Source organism: Cervus elaphus, chromosome 33 (genome assembly GCF_910594005.1).
Source record: "Cervus elaphus chromosome 33, mCerEla1.1, whole genome shotgun sequence".
Lineage (NCBI taxonomy): Eukaryota > Metazoa > Chordata > Mammalia > Artiodactyla > Cervidae > Cervus > Cervus elaphus.
The window spans coordinates 6,008,666-6,032,001 of record NC_057847.1 but is presented as its reverse complement, the minus strand read 5'-3'; the positions used below and the strand labels follow the sequence as shown (position 1 = coordinate 6,032,001).

General features: G+C 60.6%; 1 protein-coding gene across 1 annotated transcript in view; it reads right to left on the bottom strand.

Annotated features, from left to right (window-relative positions):
* The window catches only part of HS6ST1 (heparan sulfate 6-O-sulfotransferase 1), a 39,865-nt gene extending 16,767 nt beyond the window's left edge, over positions 1 to 23,098 (bottom strand). Inside the window, exon 1 of the mRNA XM_043894243.1 lies at positions 22,288 to 23,098. Within this exon, the coding sequence (XP_043750178.1) occupies positions 22,288 to 22,814 (527 nt within the window). The 5' untranslated portion in view covers positions 22,815 to 23,098. The remainder of the gene's footprint in view (positions 1 to 22,287) is intronic.
* Positions 23,099 to 23,336: the final 238 nt, after the last annotated feature.

Here is a 23,336-nt window from a genome sequence, read left to right as displayed (position 1 = left end):
AACAAAAATCTTGTCAAATCGAATCCAGCAGAGCATATAAAATATATGACACTATGACTAAATCAGGTAATCCCAGGTATGCAAGGATGATTTAACATGAGAAAATCCACATATGGATTTTCACACCGACAGATCACAGACATCAACAGATATGTAAGAAGTTACGTAAAATTATGTTATCTAAAGTTAAATAATTATTCATGATTAGAAGAGAATTCCTATAACTTGAAAAAGTATCCAAAAGAACCTAGAATAAACATGGTCCCAGTGGGGGAAGAGTCCGATGCATTTTCTCTACGACAAAAAATGGGGCAAAGATGCTCCTTCTCTCCCGGCTGCATCTCCCCAGTCTAACGATGAAACGACAGGAAGGAGTCTGTCTGTCTACCACGTCTCTGCTGAGCACCGGTGTGCAGGCTTCACCCTCAGAACCCGGCTCGGGGAGGGGGCTGCTTTGCACACTCAGTGCTCTCTGCTGGGACCTGGAGTGACCCACGGGTAAGGTCTGGGTTGCTCTTGGGGGCCTGAGGGTTCTGGAGACTTGGGCAGCTATGCATGCTCCCTGTGCCAAGCCTCCTGGGGCCTGGGCCTTGGGCAGGGAGGGCCCTGGTCCCAGGTGAGCTCAGCAGATGCGTCAGCTGCCTGAACGCCCGCTTCCGAGTGAGCTCAGTGGGCTGGCTTCCGGCCCCGAGGAAGAGCCCCTGGCTGCTGACCTGGGGTCTCCAGAGGCTGATGTGTCGTCTGGAGCAAGTGGTCCAACAGTGCCCACGTGGCAGCAGGATGTGGGGCCAGGCCTCTCCCAGCCTATTTCCTGCTTCCTGGCACTGGCCCTCACTGTCTCAATCAGCTGGCCCCTTCTCCATTTGTACTCAGGAAACAGGAGGAGTATGGACTGACCGGAGGGGAATAGCCCCTGCGAGGATGAGTCCCGACTGCTCTGCCCTGAGCTCAGAAGGCTCTGGCCCCCGGGGCCTGCTCGCACTCCATCTGGTTTGGCTGAGGGGCCCACAGGCGCCCTCCTGCCCGAGCGGAACCGTGCCTCCTAGGAGACGGTTTTCAGTGCTCCCCTCCCTCCATCTAACTCCATCATGGGCCAGGATCACCTGGATCACACTCTCCCCTCAACCCAGGCAGGCAAACCCCTGCTAAGCTCCTTGATGCCAGGGTGGCCACAGGGAGAGGCTCTGGCCCAGGAGAAGGCCCCTGCATGCCCAGAGGAGGAGCCCTGTCTCTCTGGGGTGGAGGGAACCAGCTAGGGGAGGCTGCACCGGGCAGCGCTGGGGGAAAGGACTGCATAGGAAGAGGTGGGCCGGAGGCCGGTGGGCCAGGCCGAGCCAGCCCCCGGTCCTCCACCAACACAAGGACAAGCTCAGGTGAAAGGGGTGAGACCTGAGAGGGGCTGCCCCCAGTCACCCACGCCTGTCCTGCCCTAGAGGCTGAGCCCGGCGGGATTCTGGCTCAGCTACAACCACACACTCAGGCCCAGCAATTGAGGCGGCGACACCCACACCACGCGCTGATGAGCAAGCGGTGGGCCCAGGCCCACACGAGCCTGGACACAGAAGCACCCAGGGTTGGAGCCTTGTACTAAAGGGCAAAGAGTGTTCAGTGTCCAGAAGCTCAGGGGCTTGCTTCCCAGAAGCCAGGCCAAACCGCCCATCAGCAGGGCTCTCTAGGTCTGACGATGGGAGAGGACAGGGCGGATGCCAGCATCTGATCCGCACCCTTTCCCTGGCGGGGGCACTGCCAGGCTACCCAGAAGCCCCTTGGTGTGCCGACGCGAATGGGCAGCAGCAGCACGTGGGGCCCTCCGGACTGTGGGTGTGGGGCAGAGGCCCAGGCTGTCATGCAGCACGGGAGCAGCTTCTGAGTAAGCGGGCAGGGCCCCGGATTCAGGGATCGCCCAGGGCTGTGGGCCAGGGCATGGGATGTCACTCACTGGGCATGGGGGGTGGTGGGGGGCAGCGGTGGGCAGGGTACAGTCAGCTGACAGGCTCCACATGCAAAGGATGGCCTGACTAATGCGGGACAATGCCAAGACACAGATCCCAAAAAATACTGTGCAAGTGAGGCAGCCTGGCAGCGGGGCTGTGGTCAGGGCTCTGCCTGGCCCCGCCAACGCCTCTGGTCACTGCTGCTCTGCTCCCATGGTAGCGGACATGTCCCAGCACGGACAGGCTGCCCACCGTCCCACTGTGGCAGCAGGCAGGACCTGGGGGCCCCCTCCTGGCTCAGGGCGTGGCTAGCACGAGGGATGTGAGGAGGGAGAGGTCACAGTTCAGGCCTAGAGATCAGGGCACTGAGGGGTCCCGACTGTGGGGCGCCCACCCCCTCAGGGCCTCTCTAGACAAGTCCAAGGGGCTGCGGCACAGGCTGAGCCGCCCCCTGGAGTGCAGGCCACCTTATCTGCTTCCCCCAGACACTCATGGTCAAGCTACCGTTCCCACCTGGTCACGTCTGTCTCCGCAAGGTTCAGGGCGGGCAAAGCCCACGGCCAAGACCTGTCTGTTGGGCTCCTTGTGGGCCTGACCCACTGGGCGCTTGAGGTGGGTCTATGGAGAGCCACCCCCATTGCTGTAGACCTAGGGCCATCCCAGCCCAGGTCTTCCCAGCGCTTCCAAGGGACTCGGGCCCTGCGGGTTCTCTGGAGACACAGGTCTTTTTTTAGGACCGAGGTCCCTGTGTCGTGGGAGCCACTCAGCCCATCGTCACCCTCAGAGCTGGGCTGACAGATCAAGGGCAGACCCCACATTCCTGCCACAACGAGTGTGGCTGATATCTGCCTCCTTTGTGCCAGGTCCCTGGGGAGGGGGCTCCCTTAGGGATCTGCGTGAAGGTTCGCTGCCTTCCTCTCTGGCCCCATGCTCTTCACCCATTGTGACACTACCTGCCTCTCCTTTCCAACTCTGACCCCACTCCTGCCACAAATGGTCCCTGGAGACGACCCTAGACGACCCTGGGGACATCCAGGCTCAAGTCTGGGGTCCTCTGTGTGGCTGCAGGTTCCTAGCTGTGCATGCATGGCCTGAAGCTTTCTGTCTCAGGGGCCCTGGCTGAAGTGCTCACCTGCTCAGTAACCCTCCATGCTGTGTCCTTCTGCCCCAGTAGGCAAGCCCTCTGTGTGCAGCAGGGACCCCGAATGAATCAGGCACCCAGCCCCAAACTGCACGTGCACCTCCACGCCAAGAAGTGCTGCTCCCCAGTCTTGTTCCGGGGACCCTCCTTCTCCCCTCCTTCCCCCTCAGACCCTCCCTGCCCTTGCCCACCTCTCCACCATGCTGTGGTTTTTTCCTTCTCCTGGCCTGTCTCCCACTAGCCTGGCCCACCTGCCCTGGTCCCCAGGGCCAGCATGCGGCCTGGTGCAGAGCAAGGACTCAGAGAATGACTCAGGCTCCGAGGCTGGGAATGAAGCTGATCAGGGAGCCTGACACTCGCTCCCTGAGGCCCCGAACAAAAGCAGTGAGGGGTGGTGGGCTCGGCCACCATCGTTCACCCATCAGGTCGCTTCTGTGTACAGAGCAGGCAGTCAGGAGAGTGGCTTCCGGACTTCCCAGAAACCACGCTCTCTGACTCCTAGACAGGAAGGACCCTGGAGGCTGAAGAGCATCATCAGCAGCAAAGCCATGGGCCCCCATGCACTGGGGGTGGACTCCTTGCTGGCCAAGAGCACATGTCAAGGTGTGTGCAGCTTGTGTGGAGAAGCAGGGTGGACGGCACCCATGGGACCCAGGCGAGGGCGCTGCAAGATGGGTCTGAGTGCGTCCTGAAGGGCGGGACCATGGCCCCTGCACAGCCTCTAGCACCCCTGTCTTCTGTACACCACAGTCAACCCCACGGGGGCTCTGGAGGGAGGGCTGGGGATCCATTAGGGACCCTCACTGCCTGGCAAGCTTGCCAGCTCCCAGGAGGATGCAGAAGTGGGGATGCACGCTTTGGAAACGTCTCACGAGGAAGGAGAAAACCATGGCTGGAACTGTGTCTGGATGGCTGGCCAAAGGGCCGCGGCCTCCAGGGCGCTGCCCATCCCGCCTCTGTGCACCCAGGGCCTCGGCTGCCGAGCGACAGCCTCAGAGGCAAAGGCCAGCGCGCTGTCCTGCGGTGGAACGCGTCCTGGTGGGAATCGGGAAGCAGGAATGTGAAGGCAACAAGCCTGCAGGGGGCGCCAGGTGCCCCCTAAGTGTGCTGCCTGCCATTCAAAGCCCTGTGCCCAGGGGAGGAGCAGCAGGAGCACTATAGCCTGAGACCCCTGAGCCACAGCCCACCCTAGGCAGGGACGCCGTGTGAGTCCAGGGTCCCCAAGGCCCTGAGAGCTCGGCACGTGCTCCCAGCACCCTCGAGCCTGGCCAGCATGGCACCCCAGGGACGGACGGGCAGAGAGGACACTGGGGTGGCCTGACTCAAGAAGGCTACACGCGTGCCCGCAGGTCACTGGGAGAGCGGGCAGGACGTCCGCCCGAGCAAAGACCCAGCTGCTGCCCAGAGCAGGCGGGGCTGAGGAACTGACACCATAGCGAGTAAGGGCGGAGGGGTCTGCCTGCCACATAGGGCAGGGCTCTGTGGCCAGGACCGGGCCTGCTCAGTCTTCCAGCCGTCCTCAGACGACGAGACAGCCGTGCTGAGCCCGGCAGAAGCGGAACCAGCCACGCTGGGATTCCCAGGGTGTGGGCCTGGCCCCGGTCGTGGGTCCACACTGAGGTCACTGCAGGGCCAAGCACACCGCACAGCTGCCAGTCGTCAGCTCGGCTCTGGAGCCAGGGTGGGGGGAGCTGCCCACTCCCCTCTGCACCTGCCCCCAACTCCACACAGCACTGTCCCCCCGCCTGCAGCCTTCCCCAACGTCCAGGCACATGGAGTTTGAACCTGGCTTTGCCAGACTCCTCCTGAGACCCTAAGCAACACCCGTGCCGTCATTCTGCACCACATTCTAGACCCTCCTGCCCTAGGTCATGACCAGTCGGCCGCCAAGCAGCAGCAGAAGACATGTTGGCAAGGATGCGGAGGAACTGAGTCTTTATATATGTGCATCCTTGATGGGAAAGTGAGGCAGGATGGCGGTTCCCTAAAAATATTAGATATAATTATCCTGTGGCCCAGCAGTTCCACCAAAACAATGGAAAGCAGAGACGTGGACAGATACTTTTGCACCCACTCCCAGGAACAAGAGGTGGAAGCAACCCAACTGTCCATCAAATGGTAAGTGGGAAAGGAAAGCATGGCACACACGTGCAATGGTGTGCTGTTCACTCTGAAAAAGGAAAGAAATTCCGTCACCTGCCACAACATGGACGGACCTTCAGGACATCATCTTCAGCGAAATAAGCCAGTCAAAAAGGACAGATGCCATCTGATTCCACTTACATGAAGTCCCTTGAGGAGTCAGGTTCACAGAAACGGAGAGTAGAAGGGGGGCAGTAACGGGCTGCGGGACGGGAGCGGGGAGTCTGCTCAGTGGGTAGAGTTTCAGTTGGGGGAAGACAGGCAAGTTCTGCAGGCGGATGGGGGTGATGATGGCGGTACAAGTGTGACTGCGCTTAATGCCACTGAGTCACACACTGAACAACTGTTAAAATGGTAAGTGGCAAATTTTATTTGATGTGTATTATCACCACACACACACACACACACACACACATACACACCTCTTCTCCAGTGGAATGTCTGCAGCCAGTGGACACACACACACACACACACACCCACCTCTCTTCTCCAGTGGAATGTCTGCAGCCAGTGGACACACACACACACCCCTCTTCTCCAGTAACACACACACACACACACACACCCCTCTTCTCCAGTGGAATGTCTGCAGCCAGTGGACACACACACACACCCCTCTTCTCCAGTAACACACACACACCCCTCTTCTCCAGTGGAATGTCTGCAGCCAGTGGACACACACACACACCCCTCTTCTCCAGTAACACACACACACACACACACACACACACCTCTTCTCCAGTGGAATGTCTGCAGCCAGTGGACACACACACACACCCCTCTTCTCCAGTAACACACACACACCCACACACACACACACACCTCTTCTCCAGTAACACACACACACCCACACACACACACACCCACACCTCTTCTCCAGTAACACACACACACACACACACACCCACACACACACACACACACACACACACACCTCTTCTCCAGTGGAATGTCTGCAGCCAGTCCTCACACACACACACACACCTCTTCTCCAGTAACACACACACACACCTCTTCTCCAGTAACACACATACACACACACACACACACCTCTTCTCCAGTGGAATGTCTGCAGCCAGTCCTCACACACACACACACACACACACACACACACACACATACACACACACACACACACACACCTCTTCTCCAGTGGAATGTCTGCAGCCAGTCCTGGCTGAGCAAGTTTCAGGCAAAACCGGACCAGGCTTCTCAGGAAAGAAGGCAGCCCTTCTCTGTGTACAGCCACTCCTGAGAGCCTCAGTGATGGGGTGACAAATGGAACTCGCCCAGTCTAAACCTGCCCCCATCCATGGCAGATGGGGCACATCCTCAGCTCTCCTGGCAGGGGGCGGACAGGACCAAGATGAGCCGAGGGCATGACCTTGCTGAGAATCCCGCTTCTGTGCTTTGAACAGAGCAAGGGGGCAGCAAGCACCTGCCTCGTCTGGTGGGCACAGGGGCACACAGCCACTCCTGGCACGCCACGCCAACGATGCGGTCCCTAACCCCGACTGCCTGCGAGGCGGGGCTCTGCTGTCCCACACTCCTGGCAAACAAACTACCCAGGGCTCCATGCCTCTGCCCCGCGGGTGGCCCAGCACTCTCAAAGCCAACGTGGCACAGACCTCAAGCTCAGCCCAGGGAGGCAAGGAGACAACGGGGAGCCCTTTCAGGGTTCCCTGGTCTCAAACCTGTGACGCAGGGGTGGACAGAAGGGATGGCGGGCAATGCGCTCTCCTCGGGGACCCTCCCTGGGTGTCAGGCACCCCAGCAGGCCACGCTTCTCGCCCTCAGGGGTATCGAAGAGCAGCCCTGGCCCCAGTGGACAGATGGAGAAACTGAGGCACAGAGGCATCACACTTACTGGAGAGTGAAACGGGTGAGGAACATAGAGGGCTTGAGCTGGGGTGCCTCTGAAGGTCACGACCTGCTCTATGCTCAGGGCCTCAGCCGGGAGCCGGGACCCACAGAAGAGTTCCAGTGGCTTGGGCCTATCTTGAAGGACCCCGATGGTAGTGGGACAGAGGCCAACCGGGAGGGGCTCTGGTGGAGAGAAGCTCACGGCCTCTTCCCAACCTCCGGCCCTGCAAACGCTGCTCATCCGCCAGGCAGAGGCTGGGGGGCTGCTGCAGGGGGCTGCACACCCCCACCTTGGGGCCAGGGGTCCTGCTGGCCTCTTCATGCCCTCCACACCCAACCACCACATTTCCATTCCATGGCCCAGGCCAGGGCAGCGAGGGGCATCAGACCCCAGCCAGGCAGGCTGCCCGGCTCTACCTGACAAACGGACTCCGGGGCCCCTTCAAGCAAATTGTGACCCTGAGTTCTCACATCTAATTCACAGGCCCCTCATCCCAGTCACACCTGCCTGAAACCAGGACAGATGTCATCAGCCAGGGGCCCTACTCCTGTGAGGCAGGAGAGAGGCAGGGAGCCCCAAGGCCCAGCTGTTGAGGAGTCTGGCCGTTCACCCCTAGATGGCCTCCTGCAGAGCCCAGGCCCAGGTCTCTGGGGGCAGGGGGCTGAGGGCTTGGCCCTACTTTTACAACAAGAGCAAATTTTCCATGAACACACTATTTCCTTAATGTCCCGGCCTGTTCTGAGGGGGCAGGGATGAAGGGGTGGCCCAGCCACAGAGTGGAAAAACCATTCAGCTCTTAAACACGGCTAGCGGGAAGGAATCAAATGGGAGGAAATGTCTCAAAGTGTCAGCCACTTGGAAGGAAAGAGGAATCCTTGTTCCAGGGTGTTTCTGAGTCACCACTGGCCCTGCAGCACAAGCTGCGACCAGGCGCGTGTGCGGCTGTGTGACCACCTGAGTGTCTGGGTGCCCTGCACAGCCTCTGGTCAGTCCTGGAGGCTCCCAGCCCCTCACCCTGCCCTCTCCTGGGGTGGGGGGGGGGGTGCATGTCCCTGAGGAATTCAGCTGCTCCGTGAGGTGGCGCAGACATCACAAAAGGGGCCTCCAAGCTAGAGCAGGGGCCATGCCATGCTCCCCACAGCTGCGCCCGTCGGCACTCACCCTGGAAGTGTGCAGGGCAGGCGTGGGGCTGGGAGCTGGGTGCTGACCCAGCAGGCATCAGCCCAGGAGCTGCTGGGTGTGTGCACAGGATGGAGGGCAGGTGCTGGTTCTGACCTCAGGAACACTAGTGTGCAGGTCCAAGACTGTGGCCCTGCCAACCACAGCCTGCCCACCCTGCGGAAACTGCGGTGCTGTGTGCCCTTGGGATTCGGCTGCCCTGCGTCTCCCCCGCCAGACCCACTGAGGTCACAGCTGGGCCTGAGGGCGGAGTCGGGGCAGAGTGCCAGCCCGTCCATGTGCCCACCATTCTTCCCCTGGATAAAGTCGATTCCCAGGCAGTCAGAAAAGACTCCTGCCTGGCCCCTGGCAGTACACAGTGTGACCACAGGGCAGAGGCCTCCCCAGAGAGGCAGAGTGAGAGGAGGAGGCCCTGTCCAGGCCACATGACTCCCAGGCAATTCCTGAGCTATGATACATATTGCTGTTTTAGGGAGAAAAACGGAAAGTAAATATTAAAAAAACTAGTTTTCAGGTCCAGCACAAAACTTTCCACAACCCTGAGCTTCCCTTTTGCTGTACATGGGGCAGAGTGGACTGGCTCCAGGCAACCTCAGACCCCACCAGGACACCAGCTGCCTCCGCGATGGCCTCTCCCTCGGTCGCTGCTGCCTGGGCAGGCCCGGCAGGCCATCTGAACACGGCCCCTGCTGAGTGACAACGGCTAAGGGGCTGCAGCCACGGGTGCGGATGAGAAAGATGGGATCCACACCTACCTGGACACTCGGGTCTGAGCCTGGGGACCCTCGGCAGCTCCCTGACTGTTCTGTGCCTCCGCTTCCCCACTGGTAACAGGACAGCGGAGGCTCTCACGGTACACCTGGGGCAGTGCCGTGCCCATGGGTCCCTGCAGGCCACGGCCAAGTGCCCAGAGTCCCGCAGAGCCACTGGGGGCAGAGGGTGTGCGTGTGCAGGGACCCTGACTGGGCGTCACGTGGAGAAAGCGGGCAGCAGAGTCCCCACCTGAGGGGCCAAGGCCCGTGTGCTGCCCGGGAACTGAGGGGGGCTTCAGGCACCATCCGACGGTGGTGCTGGATGCCGTGAAGCCTGGGGCCCCCGACTTCTGGCTGCCCATCAGACACAGCTGGGCAGCCCTGGCAGGGACGGCTGGGGGCCAGGATTCCACACCGGCGGCACCCTTCTGGAGACTGCACTGAGGGAGCACTCAGTCAAAACTTGCTAAACGAATTTAAGGACTCAAAGAGGTCCATGCACAGAGCGCCAGGTGGTCAAGGCGACAGCGGTGGGCCCACAGATCTCAGACTCCTGTGCCAGCTGACTCTGGGGTCGGGGGTCAGAGCTGGGGTGGACTGTGGGGGGGGGGGGTGGGGGCCGACTGCCACAAACAGCGCAGGCCGTCACCCTGAGGGTGTGCTAACATGGTGACCCTCTGAACGGCAGCTCCTCTGGGCATGCTCGGCTCGTGTGCGGTACCTCTGCAGAGGCCCACCCCTGCCTGCCACCCCACCTCTGGCCCATGGTGGGGGCTGCGCTCAGTCAGCGCCCCCGCCCCGCTCGGCAGCTCTGGGACTGTCCCTCCATGCCTGGTACCCCCTCAGGCTGCCTCTGGCCTGGCCAGCAGAGGGCCAGGTGGCCAAAGACAGCAGGGCTGAGGGCGGGCGACAGGGGCTGACAGACCGCCCCGGCGAGCAGCCTGTGCCCTGTGGCAAGTCCTGTCTGATGCCCACTGGGCCCCCTTTTGATCCAGTGATTGGGGTTGGGGGTCCACTTCTGCTCTGGGGAAGCCCTCCCACCCCCCACCATCCCGTTGCCTGTCTCTGACCCACTTGTCTGAAATGTGACCGCATTTGACTTGATACAAACGGTATTTTCCGCTGGGCACTCTGCCAGCCAGGCTTCCAGGAAAGCAAAGGACAGACCTCTCCTTTCAGGCCTGGGCTTCCTGACTGAGGGATGGTCTGAAAGCAGGACGCAGTGGGCCTTGAACTTCTGCAGGGTTCAGACCGGGGGCCAACAAGCAGCCTTCTGTCTGGGCTCGTCTGAGGGGAGCACGCTGCCTGCCTGCCGACCTGCTCGCTAAGGGAATGGGGGGCGGGGGGCTGTGCCCGAGCTGCAGCCTCTCCTTTGGGACAGAGGCTGGGGGGCTACAGCGACTGGGGGAAGAGGACTCCAGAATGGCCAGGCTGGGAGGCTGGACAGGTGAGGCTGTGGTGCCCCAGGCAGGCGAGAACTGTGCTCCCACACTGTGTAGTTGCCTGGCAGGGCCCCCCCTCACAGGTGACATCAGAAACCTCCAACCCCCTGGAGCCCATGCGTTCCACCTGCCTCCATTCTCTCCTTTGGGGAGCAACGCATCAGACCTCATGGCTCAGCTGCTTCCGGAGGGCGGCTACTCGCCCAGCTGGGCCAGAGGAGGGGGGTCAGAAGTCACCAGGGGTCTCCCCCCAGGACCCTGTACCATCTTGGGCTGCGGAGAAAGCCCACCCTCAAAGCAGCTACGTCTCCCTCCATGACAGGCAGGCAGTGTGGTGAGTCTGAGCCCTGTATGCCTGGCTGATGCCTGGCTCTCCCCTCTGGGGGACCCTCCCCTCTCCCTGCCACTGGGGAGACGTTAAGGGCCACAGGCCAAGTGTGAGTCCCAGCCCTGTGACGTGTGACCATGGGTGACGAGCCCTTTAGGCTCTTGGTACCTTGGTTTCCTCATCTGCAAGGTGAGGGCCTAATGGTAAGGTGGGAGTGAGGCAGGCCTGGCACCCAGGCTGACTGCTGACACAGCCACTGTCTGTCCCCAGACTGCATCCCTGGGCAAGGACACCTGCTCACCCCACTCCCAGAATGGACACAGCACCCTGTATAAGCGGGGCGCACAGGAATCGGGGCTTTCCCCAGCCCCTGCCTCCCCGACCACGGTCTGGCTGGAGGACTTCCTCCTGTGAGTAGGATCCCCGAGGATCCTACTTCACCCAGGACTTGGAGGAGACTCTCACTGCTTTGAGACAGTGAGACAGCTGAGCCCACCTCCTGTAGCAGTGACGCAAACACAAAACCTCCGTGGGTACAGGTCCTCGTTTTCCAAGGACACCGATGCTCCAGGGAGGTAAATATTTACATGTGAGCCTTTCAAGCTCGTAACTCCGAGGGGAGATGCTCGCCCACTGCCCACGGGCCACAAACGCCTGCTGTGAGCCCTGGAGCTAACTCTTACATGAACGGTGTGGGAGGTAGCCCAGGCGGGGGCCAAGTTAGGGGTTGCATGCCAAGGCTGCCCTGCCCCAAGTGCCTTTCCAGGAGGATGTGGGAAGCTGTTCTAGAGAAGGGTCATGCAGGGGTTAAGTCCTGGGGTGTGGCTGCTGCAGATGGGGGGACCAGGCACCTGGCTGGAGGTATAGTAGGCTGGGGGCTGCTGAGGTCAGTCCTCTGGGAAAGCCCTGCCCATATTTCCATCAGCAGGGGAAGGGAGGTGCCATGGCTTCAGAGCACTGGGCTCCAGGTTCTGGTTTTGGCTGCAGGATCCTTCTTCTAGCCTGTTCTCACTGGGACCTCACAAAGCAGAGGTGATGGGGGTGAGATACGGCAGGAAGACCGCCTGTTTGGCTTTCTGGGCTTGTGCAGCTGCTGCTCTGGGTGCTGCTGAGGACGGACTCAGATGAGGGTCCCGGGGCCTCCCTGCTGCAGGGGGGATGATCAGCCGGCCACCTGTCTACTCACTCACCCTTCCGAGCCTCTGGCTGGGTCCCTACCACAAAGGGGTCCCAGAGGAGTTCCCAGGTCAGCAGGTACATGCCCCTCCCATTCCGGCAGGTGTACGTGGGGCCATCGGCACAAGGACAAGGACACGTCTGGTCCACTGGGCCCCACCGGGTCCAGGCACCAGTAAACCAAATGCCCAGACCCACAGGCAGTAGCAGAACGGTCAGGGGGAGCTGCCCGCCAAGCACAGCACGCACAGAACTTCGTACTAGGACACACAAAGGGACAAGTCACCTCTCAGGGAGATACAGCCCAAAGCTGTGAGTAGGTGAGCATCTGGAGGGAACCTCCGTGGCCAGTAACCACGTGAGAGGATGCCCATCTTGCCTGTCACAGGAAAAGAAATGTGTGCTAAGACCACAGAGGACCATCTCACTGGTTTGGCAGAAATGGCAACACCTCACAAGCCAAATGGTGGGGGCCTCAGGCACGGCTGGAGTAGGAAGAGGGGTGGTGTGTCATCGGAGCCCGTCTGGAGGGCGCTGGCCATGTCCAGCAGAGCCGCGGGTGGCCTGCCTTCCCTGGCTTCACTCCCGGGGACACGGAGGGTGGGGAAGTCCGGTCACTGTCACCTGGCCTGCGAAACACGTCTCCCATCTGATCTTGGGACAAAGCAGAAGGAAAAGGACACGTGAGCTACACACGCAGGTCACGGAGCCACACAGATAAGCCTCATGCACCAGGCCAAGCGACGGGAGCGAGCAGAAGGTCGAGCGCAGTCTGACACAGGTCTAGACAGTGTGGAACGGCAGCAGTGAGGGTGCTCTCCACACGACCGTGTCCACAGTGAGCGCGCGTGTACGGGAGGGCACAGGTGGGACTCGAAGCAGACGGCAGTGTGGCGGAGGGCAGAGGCGGGGGCACGGCTCGCGGGGGTCACCCCGGGACACACGAGCCTGCCGCTCCACCCCTGGTGATGTCCGCAGGCCAGGGCCAGAGATGAGGGCGGATCCCTGCACCCCTGGCTTCCTGCGGGGCAAGACCGGGGGACCCACCTGGCCTTTCTGCCCCTCCCTGCCCTCTCCACTGAGCTCTTCCTGGCTGGGTCTCTAGGCTTTCAGGGGGGCAGGCTGGAAAGCTGCTGCCCACCCAGACCCCAGGCCTAACCTGCACTGTCCCCACAGCCATGACTACAGGCAGGCAGAGGCTTTCCGGTGATCCAGGGAGCGAACAAACCCTTTTGGTAAGCGGTCACATGCAGGGAGGTCCCCAACGTCACAGCCTGGGTAGGCAGGAGACCCCCATGGCAGACACAGCACACCCCAGGTCATCCTGTTAGAAGCCCACTGGTGCCTGCGGACAGCCCAGATAACTGCCCAGACTTTAGCAGCTGGCCCCTAAGCTGACCAACTCAGAGCGGAGACAGGAGCCAAGTTCCTGGCCGCTTCTGAAGGGCTCTTTCCTGTCCCCAGAGAGAAGGGATATGCTGTAGCCTCTTGTAAAAAATAACAGAGTCCCCAGCAATAGGCACAGTTCCAAGTTCTTACCTATGAGGCAGGCACTGTCGGCAGACCCATGTTACAGATGGGAAAATCAAGGCAGAGAAGCCACAGAGCTGGCAGGTGGCAGAACCAGGCACTCACCCTAGCTGCTGTGGCTCCAAGCCTGGCCCCAGGCTTGCTCTGCCACCACCCCTGGCATGGAGCTGGAGTTCCCTGCTGGAGGCAGGGCCTGGCCACCGGCTGCTCCTGCTCCCCCACTGGTGGGCGGCCCAGGGATGACCTCTGTCCTTCTTTCTCCCGGAGGGCAGAGATAAGCTGATGGAGCTGATAGCCTGCTGGGGAACAGCACACTCCACTGAGTCCTCCACGGCTCCACTAGGCGGGTCAAGAAAATGATGCTCAGAGCGGCATGAGGATCTAGGTGCGGAGCAGGGCCATATGTGGAGCCCAGACTGGTCTGACTCAGGTCGTGTCCACCTGGTGCGCTGGGGCCAGCACAGACTTCTGTGCAGGGGCCTGGCCAGCAGAGAGGCCGGGGGCCCAGCTCCTGCCTGTGACCAATGGGCAGTGTGCGTCTCCCATACCACTGACCCGCTTCAACTCGACAGCTTTATAAACTGTTAACTCCAGAGTTTTTATTTTTTTAGTTACAATTAACACATTTCCAGACAATTACTGATTTGCTTGATCCCCCGCCCCTGGCCCCCTGGGGCCTTTTAAAGTTCCCCACATAAAAGAGGCTACTGTGCTGCTCAGAGGGGACTCACACACAGCCGGATGCTCCCATGGGGCCCTAGGCCCATCCCCCTTCCACACTTGGGCTGTGGGAAGGCGCTGAAGGCCCCCTGCACAACTGAGGGCCTGGACCTTGCTCCTGGGTGCTGAGGTTTGCATGCATCCCTGGACTGAAGAATTCTGTGGGGTTACCAGTGGCCGTGGCTTCAACAGGACACACAGAACCTGGGGCGGGGAGGCCCAGGGCTCATGGGCCACCGGCTACTGGCTCCTCTACAGACTCAAATGATAAGCTCCCCATCCCCATCCTAGAGATGGGGAAGCTGACCCTCAGACGGTTGTTTCTCTGTGCCCACGAGACCCACCAGCTCCAGGCACAAGGTTAGAGAGGATCCTGGGGCTCCTCTCTCCTCCTCTGGGTCTCAGTCTGGGCTGTTGGGGCCCGGAGCTATGGGCTGGGCTTCCTGAAAGGAACCCGAGGGCCGAGTCCCCACGTACCTTAGGCCGTGGAGCCTGAGCCCCGGGGCACACAGAGGGCGGCCTTGCAGATCTTGGGGTGTGTCAGTCCCTGCAGGCAGCCCTGGTGAGCTGAGGCTCCGGACCCTGGGTAGCTGGCCGAACAGCTGACTGAACAGTGACTGAACAGGCCAACGGCTGGGGTAGGGACAGGGCCTCCAAATGGTCCAGCTGTCCTGGGGGAGCCTCGAGAGAGAAGCACAAGGGCAGCATCGCAGGAAAGGCCACTGGCCAGCTGGGGAGCTGCACGGCCTCAGCAAACCTCCCCGCACCCAGAGCCAGCTGGGAGCCTGGCTGGGGGCTGTTGATGGTGGTGGGAGCGCAGGGCTGCCCGGGGTAGTTTCTGCATCCCCATCAAGGAAAACAAGCCCCGGGTCCACACTGAGGCTGGGACAGGACATGTGTGCTCCCCAGGGGCTGAATGCCTCCTCCCTGGGCCCACCTGCTGACCCTGACATCCTCCAATGGTACCCACCTGGGTGGGTGGGGAGGGGCAGTCCGGGAGCAGTGGTGTGGGTATGTTCACATAACACTTTTCCAAAATAACAGGCCCTGTAAGCTGGGGACTCGGGAAAATGCCACACCAGGAAGGGGACACTTTACCAGGGAGGAAGAGGTCAGGCCGCATATCCCACAGCCAGACGTGACAGGGCCCTTCTCCATGCACACTGCCTGCCTGTCCCCAGCGCCCTCTTTTGTTACCATCTGCTCCTGTGACTGCCTGCAGGTCGCAGACAATGCGAGTAACCTTGGTTCGAGAGCACTGCTTTGGTCGGTGCTCCTAGTGACCCTTCTGCAAAGCCCCGTGCAGAGGTGCCTCCTCTAAACCCCTCAGACACTGCAGGTCACACTACCTGCTGCCACCACTCACATTCCTATTTTTGTGATCAGGAGAAATTTCTTCCTGTTATGCAGAAAAAAGGTCCAAATACCACTCCCCCAACCCCCCCACCAAAAAATAAGACAAATCAAACTGATAGCAAGAACGTAACAACAAGAGAAAGAGCAGACTGAGCTCTGGAAGAGTCAGGAGTAAGAGTCTTGAGAGGTGGAAACCCTGCAAATGTGCCTTCTGCCTGTGAGCGCTGGCCAGTGAGGCCAAAGGACAGGCCCCCAGAGAGGAGAGTGGGCGGCCACGAGGTGGGTCTCTGTGCTGTAAATCCCCTCCAGGGAGACCACATGGTCAGGAGGGCCCACAGCCCCTTCCCGTCCTGTCCACCCCACAGGCCAGCTGAATCAGGTCCTGGCCTGAATCCCATGGCCCTTCCAGCTGGGCTGGGGTGGGGCTGGCAGCTGCAGGCCCAGGACCACCCGAGGAGGACCTGGTCACCTAGGAGAGGGGGTGGAACACTGGCTTCACTGGGCTGGGAGCCCCTGCGCTGTTCCTGGTCTCAGCTGCCAGCAGCGCTGATGCCCCCAGCAGATGCCCCTGCGCTGCCCGCCAGAGACAGGAGGATGTGGCCTGATTCCTGCCTTGCTACCACACAAGTCAAGGCTGCCAGATGTCCTCTGATAAACCGACGGCCCAGATCTGCACAGTAAACTGCCCGTGTCCGCCCAGGGTCTGGGGAGCCCACACCTTCTGCCTGGGTGGGATGCGCGATAGCGGGCAGTGGTTCTCACCGCAGTTAGTCTTTCCGGGTGGGGGCACCATGGGAGGGGGGTGTGCAGGGCACACAGGTCTCAGAACAGACAGACATTGGGACGCCAGCTCCCTAACTCTCCTGGGTCTTGACTTCCTTGTGGGGAGTATGGGGACAACTGTTATGCACTTGCTTTGTGGGAGCTGGGGGAGCTAAACAAGATGACCCAGCTCCCCCGTTCCAAGTACCCACTGAACACTCAGGGGACAAGAGCCAATGTCTCGTCTATACCCATCCATCTGCTGACCCTGGCTTCCCAGACTTGGGCCCTCACGGCCCATCACCCTCCCCTTCAGCCCTACGTGGCAGAAAGCTGCAACGTTGCTCTGGACAGGGGTGAAATGCAGACATCTGTGACTGTATGGACAGGCATTTCGGGTGGCTAGGCACACCCTGTCCACAGCCTCCACCTCCAAAGTGATGCACCGCCCTCAAGGGTACACTTATCAGGCAGGACTTCTCAATAAAAACCAGGTACAGTTTAGTCATTTAAGAAAGTCAACTCTTTAAACCCAGAACATATTTAATACCAATGAGACGGGCAGGGCACTCAAATACCATTCGTGGCTACAAGGTATAGACTTTCTGAGAAGTTATTTAACATATACATTGAGACCATTTAAACATTTGCGCCATTCAACTCAGAAATTCCACTCCTAGGAAATTCCAAAGGAAATCAGGGCTATGCAAGATATTTTATTTTATGGACAGGTGTGTCCACCGCAGCATGACTTACGGGAGCCAGAAATGGGAAATCTGCGCACTCAGCCCCAGAGAAGCAAGCATGGTGCACCCAGAGGTGAGTCAGCTGCAGCCAATAAATCACTAAGTTTTTAACGACACGGAATAATGTCTACAGACAATTCACACTATGGTTTTAATTATAATAAAAACAATAGGTATGCATAGAGAATGGGCTTCCCAGGTGGCTCAGTGGTACAGAATCAGCCTGACAAGCAGGAGACTGCAGCTATAATCCCTGGGTTGCAAAGATCCCCTGGAGAAGTGAATGGCAACCCACTCCAGTATTCTTGCCTGGAATATTACATGGGCAGAGGAGCCTGGCAGGCTATAGTCCATGGGGTCGCAAAGAGTCGGACATGACAGCACACACACATGCATAGATAATAGTCATTTTCCTTTTTTATACTTTCCTCTTGATTTTCTACCATAATCATTACTTTATAAAAAGAACAAAAAAATGAGAGAATGTGGGATTTTCCAGGCAAGAATACTGGAGTGGGTTGCCATTTCCTTATCCAGGGGATCTTCCTGACATATAGGGTCTCCTGCATTGCAGGCAGACTTTTAACTGTCTGAGCCAACAGGGAAGCTAAGGATGACGAGACCATGCTCCAACTGATGGCCTGCCACTCTCCAAGGGCAACAGCAAACTTCTCAGTCCTGCCACCGAGAAAGAAATCCTGACTCCACAAAGACCAGGGGCTTCACCAGTCCCGGGGCCCCAGGGCTGTGCCCACTGGGACGGTCTCTGACCGGGGGGCAAATAAGACCCCCAGCCTGTGCCCAGCCCACTCTGCACTGCTCAGGATTTTGTAAGGGAAGTAGCTGGGAGAATAGAAAACCCTGGTCCTACATGCTCTATGGTGCTTCCGTGACAATAGGAGTCGTAGAGCCTGATGACTTCGCAAGCCAGGCACTATTTAAAATGATTGCCAGAAAGTCATTTAAAAGTTTGTCTTACACATTTGCTTAAAAAGAAGGGGTTTCTTTTTTTTCCGAGGAAAATCTAGCTCTGAGTTTCTTGACCTTAGATTCCTTTTGTCTCAACCCAAGACCAGTCTGGGTGATTCTCTCGGGGGGCCAGGCCCTGCTCACCAGTCCCTGCCACGTGCTTTGGGTGACACCTGCCCCCCTGCAAGCAGATGCAGACTTTGTTGTTTGAGTGCACTAAGACTATGATTGCGAAGGCAAGCTGCGGACTGTCAGGTGCCACAGAAATGCCCCCAGCTAGCCTGTTTGGGGCTAGAGGTTCTCTGGGAACAGCAGTGCACTCAAGGCTGACTCCTTGAACCTGCCTCACTAGAGGACACATGGGGGAAGAAGGGCAGGCTAAGTGCAGCTCCCGGAGAGGCTGCAGGACCAGGCGGTGAACTTTCTTTTTGTCAGACTGGGCAGCACCGATCTGGCCTCTGGCCGGTGTCAAAAGGCCATGGACATGCCAGGATGGCAGATGGAGAGTGGCCAAGGGCACCTAAGGCAACAACGGCGCAGCCAGGGAAGGCTTCTTGGAGGAAGGGGCAGCAGAACTGAGGCTGGAGGGGGAGGCAGAGCCAGCAGAATAGTGGCAGGGAGGAGGGTGTGCTGGGCAGAGGGCAGCAGATTTAGCTGCCGGCACCCGAAGATCTCTGAACCCAGAGAGGACTCTGGGACGGTGGAGGCAGTGTGAGCGGGCACAACGAGGCTGAGGCACTGACGCTTAGACGCCTCCTTCCTGCCCGGAAGCACAGCACTGCTGGGGAGCACTGAGGGTGAGGGGAGCTCAACCAGGGGCTCCCGGTCCGGGGGGGGGGGGGGGCGCGCGTCCTACTGCAGAAAGGATCCTGTGAAGGTGGCCCAGAAGCCACACTTGGGTCCCAAATGCCCTCTGTGGCTCCAAATGAAACCTACCCAATTGTAGGGACATGGCCAGGGCTACTCAGGCAGGATGCTGACCGTGGCTCCTCTTCCATCTCCTCTGGAAGAGGAACTGGGGTCATTCTGGCCCTTAGGAGCACCGTCCTGACCCTACAAGGTGACATGGGAGCCAGGGGTGCTGAGATGCTCTAACCGAAGTGGGCCTTGGCAGCGCTTAGCCACCAGCCTGCTGCCACGGACAGCCACACCTCTCTGAGGCCAGTCCTCCCTGGGGGCCTTACAAACACTCCTGGCAGATGCCAGCAGGCGTGGCAGCTCCCACCATGGACACAAGACCAAAGAGGGAGCTGCCAATGCTTTGTACCCACACCTGTCCCTCTCTGCCAAGTCAGGAAGCACTCACAGATGCTGGACGTGCCAAACCATACTCCAGTGAAGTGCTGGAATCCCATCCATCTCCATTTGACACCTCGACGCATGTCCGGCTTAGAGGCACCCAGGCAACGAGGCGTGGGGGCAGTGAAAACCCTCACTTCCCTGCACCACAGGCCCCAAAGCACTGCAGACCCCGGCACCAGGAACCGGGAGAGGCTCGGGGAGAGCTTCTAAAAGCACACCTCACAGCAATGAGACCTCTGGCCACCCTCCACCCCGCCCCTAACCCCCCCACCGGGCCCAGTGCGAAGTGCTTGGCTCTAGGGACTAGAGGAGGAAAAAGGGCTCTTGCCCAGGGCCAGACCCCAAAGTGCCCTGTCACTCCTCAGGCCACCAGTCAGGTGGTCATTCCAAGCACAGGGCTGTTGCGAGGGCAGGAAGGAGGTGAGGGTGGCAGCTGAGCCTCCTGAAACCAGGCACCACTCAACACCAAGGCACCCCTTGAAAGCTGGGCACTGCCACCGCCCTTCTGGGTGCTGGGTCCCTGGGCAGATGAGGGAGCCGCACCCTGACCCCCGAGCACTCTGGCCCAGCCCCAGACTGGGGGAGCTGGCTTGTAAACACACAAAGCAGAGATCTCCCTGGCTGCTCCAGGAAGCTTCTTAAGAAAGCCATCTACCTAGCGCCTGGACCAGAACTGAAGGGAGAGGTGGGAGAGAGTGACAAAGAACGCCGGCAAGGCTCCATCACTGGCCTGGAGGCACGGCCCACTCCTAGAGCAGACAGCAGAGGGCGGGCGCACGGACCCTGGAAAGCCCTCCTCCACGGCGGCCGGAAGCTGCTGAGCTCAGCAACTTCCCAGTGTGGCGGGCAGCAGGCCAACCGTGCATGGAGTCTTCCATTCCTGCTCCTCACGTCCACCTGGAGGAGGGGGTGCTGGGCATCCGTCCCTCCTGCAGCACCTGGAGACTCTAGTTGGCTTCTCCACTTCCCCCACTCCTGTCTGTGGGGTGGCTGGGCCTGTTGCTCTGGTGGACAGGCTCTGGAGAAGAGAGACCTGGGGCCTTTCACCCCTGAAGACCCAAAGAGAACATTAGCCTCAGAAGACGGGGCTATAGGAAAGCGTCCTGGTGGCAAATTAGGGCTGAGGGATACGTCTGCAGCGCAAGCTTGACTCAAGCCTCTCGACAGGGCCCAAAGGGAGGCCAGCACACTCTCCCCTCCAGGGCTCTCCCTAGCTAATTCCTTCTGGCAGATGGGACCCTTCTGACTCCCACCCTCACTGCTACAGGCAGAGAGGTGCCTGTGTGTGTGTGTGTGTGTGTTGATTGCTCAGTAATGTCCGACTCTGACCTCACGGAATATAGCCCACCAGGCTCTTCTGTCCATGGAATTGTCCAGGCAAAAATACTGGAGTGAGTAGCCATTCCCTTCTCCAGGGTGAGAAGTGCCTACCCAGGCCTATTTGGGCTGCTCAGTGTCCAGTTCTGGGGGCCGATGGTCCTGGTGAACAGAAGGATGGATGGGCAGGTGAGCAAGCCCTGTGCTCGCCTCAATCTAGCACAGAGTGGATGGACCCTGGGAAGCAGAGGGGGGCAAGGAGGTGGTACAAGGCCAGGAAGTGCACCTTTACAGATCAGACCAAGTGCTGGGCAGGCATCAGTGCTTTAAGGACCCCAGACAGGCTGACCAGTTAATTGACGTAGCCTTAAATGACCCAGCAGGACACTTCTCAAGCTGGGAGCTGCTGTTGGTGTGGGGACAGCCAAGGGAAAGTGGGAAGACCCCTTCCCTTCCCCCCAACTCTGACAGTCTAGGAAACACTACAGGAGAAGGACGAAGAGTTGAGCAGGGAATCCAGAGCTGGCCAGATACCAAACCTTCACTTTCCAAACACACCCAAGACCTTGCACCTTCAACCCAGGAATGCTGATAAACACCTACTCAGGTCACACAGCTCCCGAAGCCCAGCCTTCCCATGAACACAATCTTAAGGCACATAAACAAAAGGCAGGCAAGAAGACCTCCCGCCTGGCCCTTCCCAGTCTAAACGTCTGTGAGAAGGCCCCACAAGGCATGAACGCAAACCAGAAAAAAAGAGACCCAACTTTAACACTTGGAAACCCTGCACCATGGGGAGGGAGGGTGTTTCTGGCTAAAATGTGCTTCCCCTGAAAGCTGTCCCCGCTACAGGACAGCCCTGTGTTCCCAATCGCTCAGGGAAGGTGTCTGGGTGCCCAGGTGCCTCCAGCCAGCTCAGCTCCCCCCAGCCTGCCCTTGGCCTGCTTCTGCTCCTCTTTCAGGGCGAGTCGGCCCCTAGTCAGGGCCCAACTCGCAGGGGCGGGGCGGGCAGCGCTGCTTCCTCCCCGCCTCCAGCCCCAGGTGACACTCGGGCCTTTGTTCTACCTGCACACTTGGGCACGGCAGAGCCAGCCCCCTCCCCAGCCCTCTCAAGGTAGGCTGGCGGGCCGGGGGGCTCCCAGCAGGTGCAGGGTAAGAGGCCCCTTACTCCTCTCACTTTCGATTTCGGCGCGAGAGCCGCGCGGGGAAGCCAGGTGGGCTACACGCGCACAGAAACCTGCTATCCCGCCCGACGACACAGGCCAGCCTGGACGCAGAGCTGAGGCATGACAGGAGACAGCCCGTGGGCAGGGGGCGGTGACCCCGGGAAGCCCAGACGCCGCGCGACCCGGCGGCTGGTCGGGAAAAGTAAAGAGGTGCCGAACACGAGGTGAGAGGGGGCATTCGAGCGCGGGGACCACAGCGGGCCGCGGCAGACGGACTGCGGACTCGGGCGCCCTGCGGTAAGGAGGCGGTCCAGAAGGCTGCAGCGAGTGGCAGCCCCGCGAGGGCAGGAGTGGAGGGCAGGGAGCGAAGGGCGGGCCCAGGACCGCCCGGCGGGGGCCTGGCTCGGGGAAGCGGCCGCGAGCCGGCACCCCGCCGCCCCGGCCCTTCGGTCGGCGCTCACCTGGGCGTGCGCAGCGTGGCAGGGTCGCGGCGGTCCAGCACGCCGGGCACGCAGTTAGTGAGCTCGGTCCAGTCGGCGTGCAGCCCACAACTCCAGCCCGTGGAGAAACGGGAGAACAGCCAGGTCTCGCGGCGGTTGGGCCGGTAGCAGGTGCACTTCTTCTGGCCTGGCCGGCAGTCGCAGGGCACCTCCAGGCGCACGTTCTGCACGAGGTGGCGACCAAAGGTGGTGCCGCCCGTTTTCTGGATGTGCAGGAAGACGATCACGTCGTCGCCCTTCATGTCGAAGTGCAGCGAGCGCTCCAGCTCGCGCACCGGGAAGTAGTACTTCTTCTCGTAGTGCGGGTCGGGCGTGGGGAAGAGATCCAGGTCGTCTGGCGGCGCGCGGCCGCCGGGCGCGCCCAGGCTCAAGCCCGGGCTCGCGTACTGGTAGAGGATGAACATGAAGCACGCCGAGCCCGCCACCACCAGCACGAACTTGCTGGCGCGCTCAACCATGGTCCTGCCGCCGGCGCGCCGCCGCCGCATGTGTCACCATCGCCAGCGGCCCGGGCGCGGGGCGCGGGGCCTGGAGGGCGGGGGGCGCGGGCGCAGCTGCTCTGCCGCCGCCGCCGCCGCCCGCGCTCCGGCCCGGCCCGGCTACTCGGCGCCCAGGCCGCCCGCAGCGGCGCGCGCCCCGGCCCTTCGCGGCGCCATGGCTGCTCTCCGTCCGGCCCCCGCCCTCCGGCCCGACTCCGGCTGGGCTCCGGCTCCGCTCCGGCCCTGCCCCGGCTCGCGCCCCCTGCGGCCCCACGCCCGCCCCACGCCAGCCCCTCGCCTCCGCTCCGCGCCTCGGCCAGAACGCTCTGCGCCGCCCCGCGCGCCGCCGCGTCTCCGCAGTCCGCCGCCGCCCCGCCCAGGCCCGCCCCCGGCCCGCCCCCGCCGCGCCTCTTGCCGTCGCCGCCCGAGTTGATCCTCGGCCCCGCCCCCAGAGACCCGGGGCTGCAAGGGTCGGACTCGGAGCTCGGACGCGGGTCTCTGGCCTTATCGAGGCCCCTCCTAGGCCGGTAG